The 14,540-nt window shown below is 39.2% G+C and overlaps 1 protein-coding gene across 1 annotated transcript in view; it reads right to left on the bottom strand.

Annotated features, from left to right (window-relative positions):
- NSMCE2 (NSE2 (MMS21) homolog, SMC5-SMC6 complex SUMO ligase) overlaps positions 1 to 14,540 on the bottom strand; it is a 126,954-nt gene that overhangs the window by 88,671 nt on the left and 23,743 nt on the right. Inside the window, 1 exon segment of the mRNA XM_053943751.1 lies at positions 11,975 to 12,081. Within this exon segment, the coding sequence (XP_053799726.1) occupies positions 11,975 to 12,081 (107 nt within the window).

Here is a 14,540-nt window from a genome sequence, read left to right as displayed (position 1 = left end):
AAATCAGAGCAGGACTTCAGCTGAAAATTCATCAAGTTTATAAGAAGGGGTCCTACCAGATACCCACCCAGAGCTGTAGTTCACCTCCTCCCATCAATACTACAAGAAGATTTGTTATTTAGAACAAGTTATGAAGGGTTTTTTTGGGCATTAAGGGAGAAAACTGGCTGCAAGACAAGAATCTAGCAGAAGATTCCTCCCTTTTTCGGTTCAAGTGGGTGTAGCTCTGCAAACTTCAAGTTGGATTTTATCTGCTACTACCTAATCATTAAATGGTTTATGTGGTTTTATACTATATGGATTTGAAATGAGCTTTCAGATTAAGAATTTTTCAATTATGTAACAATGCCCAGAGCAGGAGCTGTTCATTTACTTATTTTTTAAATAATCAAATATGTAAGTAAGAACAGAGAGATAAATTATTAGATATCCTGAAAACTTTCCAAATATTAAAATTATGGAGGTGGAAGGTTGTTTTTAGATAGAATAATATTTCAAAATAGGTTTCAAATAGAGAATAAATGTCATCTATCTAAAGCTCCATAGCCATTTAACATACATTTCAGGGTGCATTAGTGCTTGTGGAGACTGAGTTTTCTATGCAGTTTATTTTCTGCTTCTTTCAGATATGGCACCTCACATCAAAGACCCACCCAGCATATTCTCTTCCCTTTAACAATGGCAGAAGCAAAAAGCTGGAGTAGGAATCTAATAAGCAGCAAATAGAAAGATCTTTCCCTGTTTCTCACCGCATACTTTCCCTACAACTAACAACTTGCAATTTAGGGATTTACCAAGCCAGTGACTGTATTTGAATCTTCACATCTAACAGCTGTCAAGGATTTTTTCTTCTATTAATTTGTCCAGTAGCTTTTGGAACTCACTAATGATTTTGGTCTCCATAACATCCTGTGGCAACTAATTCCACAATGTAATTATTGACTGTGTAAAAAGTTACTTCCTTTTCTTGATTTAAAACCTGCTGCTGGATAATTTTATTAAATGGTTCTTTATGTGACACATGGCGAACAAACACTTCTGTTCCATCCATGACTAAACATTGCTATTATAGTCACCTCTTACCTGAATTAACTGATAGTTTCTCCTTGAGCAGAAGCCACACCTGTAATCCTGTATAGATGCTTTTTGCTTTAGCTGGATTTTCCCCTTACCATAAAATAATCTCTTACTATTAAAAATTTACCAGGTAAATAACTGCTGAAAAGAACTAGTATAAGAAGGGACTAACATAAGGAGTTTGGATCTGAGTTTTATAGGGTTTGGAAATGGCCAAGTGTAAACTCACGCTGAACTGTAGCAACCATTACAACTACAGTGACCTATGCTGTGCACATAAACCTGGTTGATAGGATTTGTCTGATATTTGTTTATAAGCCTGACTGATGAAGGTGGCCAGGCATCTGCCAACCTAACTGATCAATTAAGGAGGATGACTTGCTAAACTCAGGTCCAATTAGTCCATAAAGGGTTGGTAGAGACACACGTAATTGATGGGCCAGCTCTGTGCAGATGCAACTGATGGGCCAGATTCTCCTAAAATACTGTTCAATGATACTTCCATGTGCTCTGTCGGATTATGTCTGCCAAGAGATACAAAGCACTGCTGTCAGTGGGAGAAAAGGCAATAGTGCTGAGTCTTCTCCAAGGGCAGGTGACCAACCAACAACAGCCCACTCCAGGTTACGCCAAAAGAAGGTAAGAAAGAGATTCCAAGGCCTAAACAGGATGCAAAAGAAAAGGCAGAGAAGCTGCCCACCAATCTGAACAGCAGCATTCCATTGAGAGGAGATGGTGGTGAGGGCTATGGCTCATTGTTAGGGAATTTAGCAGAGAGCAGTGGGGAAAGGTGGGGTTGTTTTGTGAGGACTAAGGGCATACAGTGGGGTTATTAATAGCTTCTCCAGAAACTCCCTCTTTCAAGAGACAGTTTTACTGAACTGGACCAAACTGCCTCTAGCGCAGCCCAGCCTTTACCTGCATCCCTTCATCACCTCCAACTAAGCATAGAAATATCCATGGAGAAACATTCCATTTACAGCCCACACTTTGTATTACAACAATTATCACACCCCACAAAACCACACCCTGTATGTTTTCCCTTACCAGAGTTGCCATCTTCCCAGCAACTCTTGTAAACTCACCACTGCATCCAAGCCCTCACTATCCAGTCTTCTCTCCACAAAACAGGGGAAACAAAAGCATCACTACAGCTTTGAACAGTGGATGAGTACCCAGCTGAAAAAGCACTGTGAATCATTCACACAGAAGCAGTGGCAATGCAGTGAGGCACTCACATTTGAAGAGTGCCAGAAGAGTTAAGAGTAGCAACATAACTGAGCTTTTAATTTCTCTGGTTTTATAGAATTTATCAGGTGTGGTATGTGTGAGTACATGTAAACATGGGAACTTTACACTTTATGACGAAGTCTGGAGTGCATCTGATGTACACATTTATTTTCTTAAGTCTTTTATAGTATTTTTCATCTACTATCAGTATTAACACACAAGTCTAAGGACAAAAGAAATACTTCAGCTGGTGAAATCAGCTTGCTCAAGCTATGCACGCAGCTCAGATGAAAAAGATGAGAGCCCAGAAATTAGCTCAACTTGCCAACCCTTATTATCAAGCACGCTGTTTGTAACTCACAGTAGGTTATCAACAATGGGGCCACATTTGGGAGATACTGTGACATCTGGTATTGATTTCTGGCAGGATTCAGGTATTTTTTGAAACTTCTTCAAATTGGAAAGATAATAAAATGCATACATACTACGAGGCATATTTTATTTTTTTAAATTTCAGTAGGCACTGGATTGGGCATAGTTGCATACTGCAGCACATTACAAACACAAAGAAGTCATGCTGCTGCTTTGAAATCACAGCACTAGCTTCCCTCAACAGGAGCAATGTGGAATATGAGAAAGAAAAACAATTTGACATTTGCAGCACAGGTTGAGCACATGTTAAAAACTGTGAGAAACCCATTATTCAATTTAATTAAATAAATGTCAAAAAGCTACTCTTAAGTCCCAGCATCAAAAAGTAAAGCAAAATGTTCTCCATTTTTACAAAAGCCCTAAATACACAGTTCTGTAAAAGTGAAAACATTCACAGGAAACCATACTACAAAGTTGCATGACTTTGGTCTATTCTAAATGACATGCAATAAGTTGCATGCGCAGTCCTGTTTACACAGAGTATTGAACAGCTCAACAAGAAAAAGTCCCAAATAATACTGTTCATGAGGAAGCCAGGAATGAGAGTTGCAGCTCCTACCACTAACTCCTTCTTAGCTGAAATTCTTTAACAAAAACAAATTCATGGCAGTAGCAGCCACCCAAAAAAAGTGTGATCTAGTTAATGCTATAAGCAACATATCTGTGATTCATTATAAATCTGCTAAGAATTTTGCTGAGGGAAAATCTGGGTAACTGAGTATTTTTATTGATAAGATCAGTTTAAAAAAATACTAGGAGAAAAAGGAGGAAAAGTAAATGTTTTTAAACGAGTAACTTAATATTTAAAATTCTGGAGAAGGAATTTTAAAGTATCCAACATATACATATGATTTCTGGAAACAATTACAGTAATTAAAACAACAGTCAGCCTTTGGAGGGAGACATTTTATGGAAGGCATTCCAAAAACTGCCTCCCCACTGACACTGATCAATTTGGGTGTGTTCAATTAACAGGAGAAACTAATTTAAAGCAAAAACTCCTGCTGCTGAGACTCATCCAGGATTTAACACTCAACTTTCACCCCCTGGCTCCAAGGATTTAAATCCTTGACTGTCAGCAGGAGCTTTCTTGATGAGACGATTAATTTGAAATACTATTTTCACTACTGAGCAACTGAAACTACAATGCCAGTGTTTCCAGTAATAAATTTCATCTACAAAAAAAAAATCCATTATTTGAGATTAAGATAGCTTTTTAATCTGGCTATTTTACCTTAACACCCACCAGTTTCATTACATTTCAAAATTTTATCTTCTTTCTCTAGGCTAGGCTAAACCGGACAGAGTTAACTCACATTGACTCTGAAATGCAGACACTGCCTAGAAAAGTAAGGATAGAAATCACAGGGACTTTTAGTTGCTCTATATGCGACCTTCTAGAATTTCAGAAAAAGTTCAGACTGAAAATTGCAATCTTCTGTGTTAAAATAAAATCATTAAAAACTGAATTCAAATAGCTTTGAATCCTTCAGGTAGAAAAAAAAGTATAAATCTCTTTACAGACAGTGATATAGGATACCGTCCACATGACTGAGATTGTGGTTGAGCGAGATGGTAAATTCAGTTTCAGGATGCCTTGTATGAGATCAAAACCACCACAGCTGCATGACACACCAACTGAGTATAACCCACTCTGCCAATTCTAATTTTGCACAGTTATGCTCCATCAGGTAGTGTCTGTCCTGCAGCCAGAATACAGCCAGCATAATCAGTATCATGTGATCTGGCTTAATTGATGAGCATGTCCCACCAGGTGATTTGGAACTGCACAAATGCAGTGTTAATAAACACAGGACCACAGCCCAAAGTATACAGTGAAACAATTTGTCAAGGTCAACCACACAAGCTGCTAGTAGACCTGAAAATAGCATCCAGTCCTTCTTAATTGCAGGCTAGGTTGCTACCTACTGGGCAGCACTGCTGCCCAACATAGCAAACACGGTTTTTAAATTACGATGTGGTTCTCAGGACTTCTCTGGCACATTTGTTCTTAATACTATCCCTGCTGCCACCATATCTACAGCGGTCCCAGTTCCATGTGATGGCCATAGGTCCAGAACGTTTCTTTTCCCCCAGATCTTCACTGCTATCCAGCTGTGGCCCCTGCTGCCCCAGCCTACCCACACAAGCCAAGGGCCATTTCATCAACTACAATGTTGACACTGCAAATATTTAGGAAAATGTTTCACTTGGCCAATGTAAGCATGCACAGTGAAGTCAAACAAACCTATGTCCATATGCAAGAGTTTCCAGGGTTTATTCTCCAAAAAGCAGGACACATTTTTATGCTTGCTAAGACACACTAAGACACACTACTGAGGATGGGCTATATAACCCACATAAAACACTATTCCTACTTCTTTATATGCTGCTCACTAAAATAAATATTTTAATTGCAGCTCACCAAATGTTGACTCTAACATTACTATAGAGAACTACACACATAGATCACTAATTCTCAGAAAATAAAAAAGCGGCTTCAATCAAATGCTTAGCCTGACACATACAGAGACTTTAACACAAAAAAAGTAAAGCAAATATTATAAAGTAAATATTAGAAATATGTTGAAATGCATCTTTGTCCCAGTTTCTGCAGGAAGCAGAGAACATGCCTACAACAGTGCTGTATTATTTGAATTACTGTTTGGAGATGGCAGTAGGACAGTGCAAGAAATATACAATTGATTAGAAATTATATCAAAGAAATCGTACTGAAGAAACTTTAAAATATTAAAAAACTCCATAGCTAGCTAATGCTAGAAATAAGCTTGCCTGTAAAAGCTTTAGTAAGTCCTGTGGCATTTTATATTTATTTATTTATTTATTTATTTATTTATTTATTTATTTATATATATATATATATATATATATATATATATATATATATATATATATATGCAGAGGCATAATTACAGAGTCACATGTTATTTTCCTCTACTATCCTGCCCAAGTCATTATAAGGATTTAATCCAATGCCCACATTTGCTTATTCTCTAAGATGAATGATCAGTCTGAAGTGGCTTCATGAGTAGATAGCAAGTAAACTAGAACTAAAGAGGAATTCTAATTAGAATTCAAGGTACCAAAATAAAAGCCAAGAGGAGATCCATTGTTAAAAAAAAACCACTAAAGATGAAGTAAGTTCTCAAAAAACCTCCAAAGACATTGGCATTGGTACAACATCTTTCACCAGTGTTTTGACTTGTTGCTGTTGATGGTGCGCCTCAGTACGCTCTGAGTGAATTTCAAGATGGAATCATTTGCTTTTACAACTAGAGAGTCAGGATAAATGCAGCAAAAGACTACAAGAGTTCTTTTATTCTCCCTTCCAGCCCAAGAAAAGATATATCCATTCCGCTAAACCCATTTTTCTAGTACTTCACAAAGACCTTCCTGAGCAATTTCTGGGCAGTAGAGGACCTTTTTGATAAAAAGAAGGTCTCAAAATTTTCATGGCTAACAGACAGTATTTCAGAATCCAGAAACACTGATGTCAGAGGAAATGCTCTGAGCTCAGATGTACAGTGAAGGTCACAGTTGCAGATATAGATATCATCAGTGGATTTTGCCCTAAAATGTTGTCATGACAGTGTAGCAAGAGGGAAAAAGAAGAGCAAAGTGCTTATTAAGAAAGTGTCAGCACCAAACAGTGTTGCTTGTTCCATGAAACTAGAAAGTTCCATGTCAAAAAATGTTTCACTGACAACACTGTAATGAGTATCACAGTGTCAGTCACTGTCAGAGAGACCCGAATCAGCTAAACCACGTGAATCCCTTGGGCTTCACAGTCTTCCTGGTACTTATTCCTACAGAAAACTCAGTGACAATCTGATTTTTAAGCACAACCCTGTCTCTAACAGACAGCAGCAGTCACTGACGACCCTGCTGGCACTTGCCACATACACTGAACCTGGTCATCATGTTAGTTCTGCTGCCATAGCTGTGCCAATGAAGATGAGAGCTGGCTGGAACCACATCCTCCGCTTGAGCTTACTGTTCCTTCAAAGACCACACTGCAAGTGGAGCTACCACTGCAGAAGTGTTTTGTTGCTTTAGTTTGCTTTGTCAAAAGAGACAACTTGGATGTATTGGCAGAACCTTCTCCAACAGGACTCCTGGCCTACAAAGTTATGCTGGCAGAGGCTGGTTAACAAAGATGTTAAGTCCCTTTCATTTTTATGAGACCAAGGAAGACCATCCAAGTTACTACAGCAAGTTATATCCAAGTTATACTGAGTTTTAAGTGAGGAAACTAGAATTCTGCCTCACAGGTTGCAAATCAGAGACCATGAATTTAACTGTACTGTAGTTTTAAAACAGGATTCTTTACTTTTCTGCAGAGGCTTTTAGATCACTCACAAGCTGTACACTTGGAATACAACCTACATCACTGAAGGGAATTATCCCTCTGCAGGATTACAACCTACACAGTTTGTCACTAAGATAACAGATCCCAATACTAAGTAATCTGCTCTAAATTACTGACCCACTGAACAAACATCCCCTCTTATTCACACTCTAAGGACCTTACTAGTCTAAAGGGAAGAACCATTATCAAAAATACAAAACAATTTTAAGAATAGTTCCTATATATCCTGTAGAGACAAAATCACTCTTGTACAAGGAACATGGTGCACCCCTCACCTTTGCAAAGGAAGAATGAACACTTGACAAGGTGTGAAGTCACACAGGCATAAATGACCAACACATCCAGACTTCAAATCCTCTCAAGACATACACTTACATCAGGTGTACGTAGTAGTTTTGCAGATAAAACCCAACAAAGAACATTTTAATTTCACTTCCTCGGTTCAAACTATAATTAACTTTAAATTACATTACAAGTATAATTGCTTAAATCAGTCTCCATGCAGGATAATCAGAAAACAAAGATGTCAGCAGCCACTGACAGTGATAGATATGATTCAACAAGAACAATGTGGGAAAGCTCTAACAGAAGTAGGGATAAAACTCCAGCACCAATGCAACATCTAATATTTCCATATTTTCTTCAGCTCAACATGACCTCCTTCCTAGCACTCTTTCAACCAGACTCTTCCCCATATGTCTACATGATCTCAAGACTTTCCAAGCCCATGTCCTTTACCTTTTCCTCTGCCTTTTCTTATTCTGAGTGCTTCCTTCTCTTAGTCCTTTTCTTAAATATGTCTCCTCTGTGTTTATTCCACCTTGCTAAGGTTTGGATTACATTCTGTCACAGAGCTCAGGATTAGCAAAAGGCAGACAAAGTGATGTTTGGCAAAGAAGTAACTTGCAAGAGGAAGCACCAGGCAATCCTTGCCAGAGGTGCCACTACCACGTTCAACAATTTTCTGTCACCTGCAAAAGAAACAAAATAGCCCAGGTTCTCTTTCCCTAAAGGAGGAGAAAAGAGAAGTGGGAATAATGCAACTTTAGAAGTTAGTTTTACCTTCCTCGTTCTCCAGTTTGATCTACAATACACTGTAATTCATTTTATCTAGAGAAGTCTGGGGACTTCAGGAAATTTACCCCAGTTTTTACAGTCCCAAAGAAACCAAATGCTTGAAAAGTTGACAGAGTGGTCAGTCCACCACCACCATCCCTGCTAAGCCAGAGAGCAGAGTAGAAGTAAGGGAGCAGGCACAACTGCCATGACCCAAGAAGCAAGAACAGGACACAATAAATCAAACTACAATGCCAAGTACAACTTTGCTTGAACATTGTGCTCATCAAGTAAATTCAGTATAACACCTGTCTGTAGGGTACAACCATGCCCTGCTGACACAAGCCACTTCCTCAGAGAGCATGCACAGTTAAACAAATCTTTTACTGGGTCTTTACATACAGACAACAGAATGCAAAGCTAATGACTACAGTTAGGTTGTTACATGTACGGGAAATGCCAATTTTTTATTGTTCACAGTGTATAAAAATGAGCACCTGGCATATTGAAGATGTGTTAGCTTCATGGATTCACCACCTAGAACACATTCTCTGCACAGACAGGAAATAAAATCAAGTATCTTGACTCTCTGTGTGGATTGTCTTCCTGCACACTGGGTGAAAGAATCCATATTTAGGATAATACAATATGCTGGCATTCTGGCCACTTGAGAACTCTGTCAGAGTAGGGAACTTGAGCCTGGGTTCCAATCATTTGGGTCCATTTCAAGAGTATAAAAAATTCTGCCAGAGATACTGCAGCTCCATCAGTCTTTCATTGTTACACTAAAAATAAAAGTGCTGTCTGGACTTTGCACGATAAGGACCCAAATATTGGCTAATTTCTTTTAAAAATACCCATTAAAAATGAAAGAAGAAGCAGCAACAGAAGTCCAGTCATTACACAGGTACAAGAAAATCCAGTGGCACAGGGAGTTCCCACAGACAAAGGATTTCCCACAGCCTATTGTTGGAAACACTATGATTCAGTTGCTCACTTCTTGCTCAACAGGCTGCTGATTCAACCAGAAGAGGATGCTGGTATGTCTCACCTTCTGCATTCCACCTACTGCAGCCTAAATCAACAAAAAAACTAGCTTTGAGAAAACATGTGACTATATCTCATGCTAGTTTCAAGTTATTTACATTACAATCCTTTAGTTGTACAACATCACCTTTTTGTCAATGCTATTTAAAGATACACATAATAAAATAATATATCAGGACTGCTGCTGTCTCTTATCTTGCTAAATTCCAGTTGGACATTTCACTAGAAGCAGCTGGTTAGAAGGTGAAACACAGACTATAATATACTTTCAGATTCGCTGCTGGATGAGGAAACTGCAGATCAGAAAAATCATCAACATACAAACTTATAAAATAATCAGATAAAATGTGTTTTACAGCTGGAGACAAATCCTGTCGATGAAGAACAGTCTGCTTGTGAAAATTAATGACCTACTGCAACTCCCTAGAGAAAGCCCTCAGGTAAGGAATTCAGATGGAACCAGGGAGCAAGTCAGTGGAGGCTATTTTAAACCCAAGCTACTCTACAGCTACTTCCAGGTGCAGCCCTAAATTCAGCAACAGTATCTGTTTCCCAGAAGCAGATTTTAAGCTGTCTCTGACAGGTAACTGGAGATGGCAGTGCAGCTCCAGAGGCATGGCATGCAGCTAGCCTCCAAAATAAAGCATGAGCTGTTATTTTTCAGAGAAGAGATTGTAACTGTTCTACAGCAGAAGTTTTTCTTATACTCACAAAGGTTTGTTCTGGATGCTGGCAGGGGAAAGGACAAGCAATTCCCTAGAGTGAAGTAGGAAGCAGAGACAGGAGAAGTGTGGCTAGAGGCTAACAAATTAGCCATTACCAAGTTTATAATCCGTGTAGACTCTAAAACATGTTAAATATCTTGGAGCTGCATTTTTGAAACCTTAGGACTAAAATAACAGGAAATGAGCTTGTTTCAACGACACAGAGAAGCTGCATTAGAGGAAGAAAGAGGGGAAAAGGAAACCTAACTCTTCCAGGTGTATTTTTTTGCACACCAGCTCAGATATGCACACAACAGATACTGCTGAATTCAATCCTAAAAATCACAAATGTATCACTGCTCTGCCGAAACCAAAACCAATATCTTCAGTGAAGCACTTGCACCTGCGCTCAACTTACAATATCATCTTAAATATCAACTTAAAATACATCTGAAGTAAACAGGACTTGAGTGCTTTGTTGGTGAAGGCACAGACTTGCTCTTTATAGTCCTAAACTTGAAGAAAATGCTGATAAATGGAAATAATGAAAGAAGTTTAAAATTACTTGAAATTCCTATTAGAATAATAACACATCAATTATTAATTGGCTTATAATCAAAATATAAACCAACTGTGTTTTGCTCAAGTCTGGATATACATCATTATTCTCTAACAATGACGACTGTGTTACAATTTACTAGGAAAGCTTTAAAAATCATGAATAGTCCAAATAAAAGGAAAAAGTTCTGAACCATACAATATAAACTAGGAGGTCTGCAATTATGGTGATATCTGAAGTGAAATGTATATTCAAAGACTACATGGGGAACAGTGCTTTTATTTACTATTGCCCCATACTTGCTGATGCAGACATAGTTTTGAACTCCTTTTAAATATGTATATTTAATTATCTGAATTAAGATTTTTCAGTTAAGCATCTAATCAATTTTTTAAAAAATTAAAGGAAAACCTTTCTAAAACAGAAAAACCATGTAGGCATATCAACAGAACTAGTGGGAAATGCATTGCTTTGTTCTCCTTTTACTGCTTTTAAAATAACAAAAAGCAATAGCAAGATAATAGCAAGGCGGGTTTCATTGAAAAGGTCCACTACCTTAACATTTTGCAACAGAGACTTCCCACCTTGAAGGGAAATCAGGGATGTGCTTTTGCCTTTTCTAGAGAAAGCCACAGAAAACCGACACCGAGAAGTTTCTGTGCAGACACACACTACTCAGGGAGCTGAGCTCTCCCGCCACCGACGTGGCCCGAAACTGAGCTTCGGCCACCGCGGACCTGCCCCTTCCCGTCCCGGCTCTGCCGCGGAGCCGCCGCGCGCTCCCGCCGGGCCGGGAACGCGCCGAGCCCGGGACGGGCAGCGCGCGGGCGCGGCGCCCCCTGGTGGCCACTGGCAGCGCCGCCGCCGCGCCCGGAGTTTGTCCGTCCTTTGTCTGTCCTTTGTCCGTCCTTTGTCCGTCCTTTGTCCGCCCTTTGTCTATCCTCTGTCCGCCCTTTGCCCGTTCTTTGTCTGTCCTTGTCCGTCCTTTGTCTATCCTTTGTCCGCCCTTTGTCATGGGGCAGAGCGAGGCCCTGGTTCATAGAGCGAGCAATCCGCCAGCTCACTCTTTACCAGCAGTCAGGTGGCAGGAAGGCAGTGGGAAGCAGGCATTAAACATCGGTTCCCTGCAGCCACAGTCATCAGTTTGTTCCTGAAATCAACTGCCTCACTTCCATCTTCCACAATAATTTTGGTGGTATCACCTGAGAGCAGGGGGTCTTAACTACAGAGTCCTCAATCCTTCCCAAAGCATTACCCATATTCCTAACGGTGCGGGTTTGGTGGGGAGAAGTTAAAAACTCTGCCACCCTCTAGGAAGCTGGAAAAAAAAAGAGTTGTACTGGCAAGTTCAGTATTTTATACCTGTGAAAGAGCTGCCTTTCCAATTGTATACTGTTTAAATATAGCATTTGTGTCCTTTAAAAGATAATATTTAAATACGGGTATGTTTTCATAGCTTAATGAGAAGAGATACTTTACCTGATTTATGGTTTCTTCAAATGCTTTTATATAATGATTAAGTTGTCTGTCCATTGTAGCATATTCTAACATGACTTTTTCCATATTGTTAACGTCTTCTTCATCATCTGCAAAATAAAATATGTGGAACATGGGTGATCAATTGCATTATTTTCAGGCAGCATTTTTTCTTTGCAAATATTTTATTTACAAGTATGCATGCCATGAATATCTAACACATTTAGTAAGTCTCAGCAGGTGTTTTCAAGCTACTCAAACATACACTTTTTTTTCTCATTTTGTAACTGTAATCTTTGACATTTCTTGGGTAACTTAAACAAACAGCTTACTCAGAAAGACACTTCCCTGGTTTCATGTGAACAAGAGAGAGTATGTGTAATTTCATCTACCAACACCTAGTCATTAGTCAATCAGAACATATTCTGTAAAAGTTATATTTCATGACTCATCACATTGCCTCAGAAATAGGCAGAATAAACCTAAATGCCCTCTCAGTACAGTATAGTTCACAGCTATAATTAGACCTCTTATCCCCAATAAACACAGCTACAGGAAAATCAAAACAACAGGAAATAATGGAAGAATGGATAGTATGGGTGATTCAAGCAGTAAAATTCTAATTGCTAGGGAAAATCAATTAACAGGTCATGTGATTAGTAATTCATATCTACTTTTATTCTCTTCTGCATTCCTCCTAATTCCACTCCTTTCATCTCTAACTACACCTCTGCTTTCCCATTCTAATGTTGCTGTGCATCTGCTTAGATAAGGACCCTCTGTAGGTGCTACAAGGCTGAACAGCCATAGCTGTATATTCCCGACACAGCTGCATGTACCACACCAAATGCTGACAACTGCAGGAGGACAGTCAGCCACAAGCCCTGAATCCATGCAGGAAATCAGGAAGTGAGGAAACCTATGTTTCCACTTCTGCTACTCCCATTTATTCCTATCCTGCAGTTTCCGGGTATAGAGAAAGCAGCTGGAAGCAGCTAGACTCTGTGAAAGAGCCCCAAAGTCTGCCATGAAACATTAGGGGCTGTCATTTGATGGAGCATTATTTAAAAGTACTTAAGTAGCCAATCTGTGCTGCTACTTTTAAGAAGAAAATTGTAGTACAGCTTTTCAAATTACTTTTTTTTGGTGAAGAAAGGAAAATGTCTTCTGATCTGGCAAGCTGGCACATTGCTTAAGTTCCTAACTGTATTATTTTGTTAGAACATAAAAACCTATCTCTGCAGAAAGCTGACACAACTGTATGTAGCCATCAATTTGGAAGCAAAATCTGAAACATATCGCTCAGAGACAGAAACATCACACCATATTGAAACAGTGATGGATCAAGGAAACAAAGGAAAAGTGCTAAGATATATTTACACAAAAGAAGCTACATAACAAGCTATCCTATTTTGTGAACATGACAATTACAGTCGTGACATTTCCCTTAATTATATATAGGCTTGGTATGTATCCATTTTTCATTAAGTAAATGAATGGATACTGCAGACAGAATATTGGCATTCCTGCAACTTTCTTCTGAATAATCAGCATTTCCCTCTCCTCTTTCCCTTCCCTCCCACCCAGTTTCCATGTCCTATCTGGTAACTATGATCACACTAGTTTTCCTTCCTGCTAGGAAGCATATGAAGTGCCTCCTTCAAGGCTGACACAAAGGACACTCCATGAATCACAGGAAAGGTTTGTGTAGCAAATAACTGTCATTCTTCTCCCATGGCCAAAATGAATCATATTCAAAGAAACTACAGTGGCCTAAGTACTATAAATATTTTTTAGGGGAAAAGAAATGCATTGTTAAATACCAAGAGAGCTGTACAAATGCTGTTTTTCCTAACAGTATAAAAATAACTTTAGGTGAGGAGTAATAATGTTGCATTCAGCTTGAGAGATGTATTTAAATAAAGCTCAAACATCTCGGCAAGAGGGACATTATCTCCAAATACATCCTGCTCTACATTCTTCCTGAACTGACCATTCCACCCATCCACCAGCCTGCTTTAAGTCTCAATACTGTTCACTGCTGTTTCCCTGATGCTGTTCCTGCACACGTTACACACATCCTGGGAAATTGATGAACATGCCACTAACACACAATCATACCCTGCCCTTGGACATACAGAAAGATCTGAAGGACTGCGTACTGATCAATTGTTGTCCATACTCTATTTCTCCACATTGACAGATACTACAGTCCATTTTCTGTCTGAAGTTTAATCCATAGGGTGCTGAGAGCTAAGAGTAAATCTCCTATGTTGCTCCTAGCCACTTACCTCCCTATCTCTTAAACAAGATTTAAAAGAAAACTTACATTACAAGCTATTCTATTTGCCTTTTAAAAACTCTCGTTCTACAGTGCACACGGAATAACCTGCTGTGCAAGGCTCCTCTGCTTCCCCTTCCCCTGAAGAGCCAAGAGCATTTCTGCCCCTCCCTAGTAGGGAGCAGATGAAGGGCAGAGCTTGGGTGCACATGATAAGAAACTGTGACTGTATGGGGGTGTAAAGTTTTACAGCTCACCAAGGCAGGGATCCCAGCACCTTCAAGGTTT

This window comes from Vidua chalybeata, chromosome 1, assembly GCF_026979565.1.
Source record: "Vidua chalybeata isolate OUT-0048 chromosome 1, bVidCha1 merged haplotype, whole genome shotgun sequence".
Lineage (NCBI taxonomy): Eukaryota > Metazoa > Chordata > Aves > Passeriformes > Viduidae > Vidua > Vidua chalybeata.
Note: the sequence above shows the minus strand (reverse complement) of the source record. Positions and strands in the feature narration are given on the sequence as shown.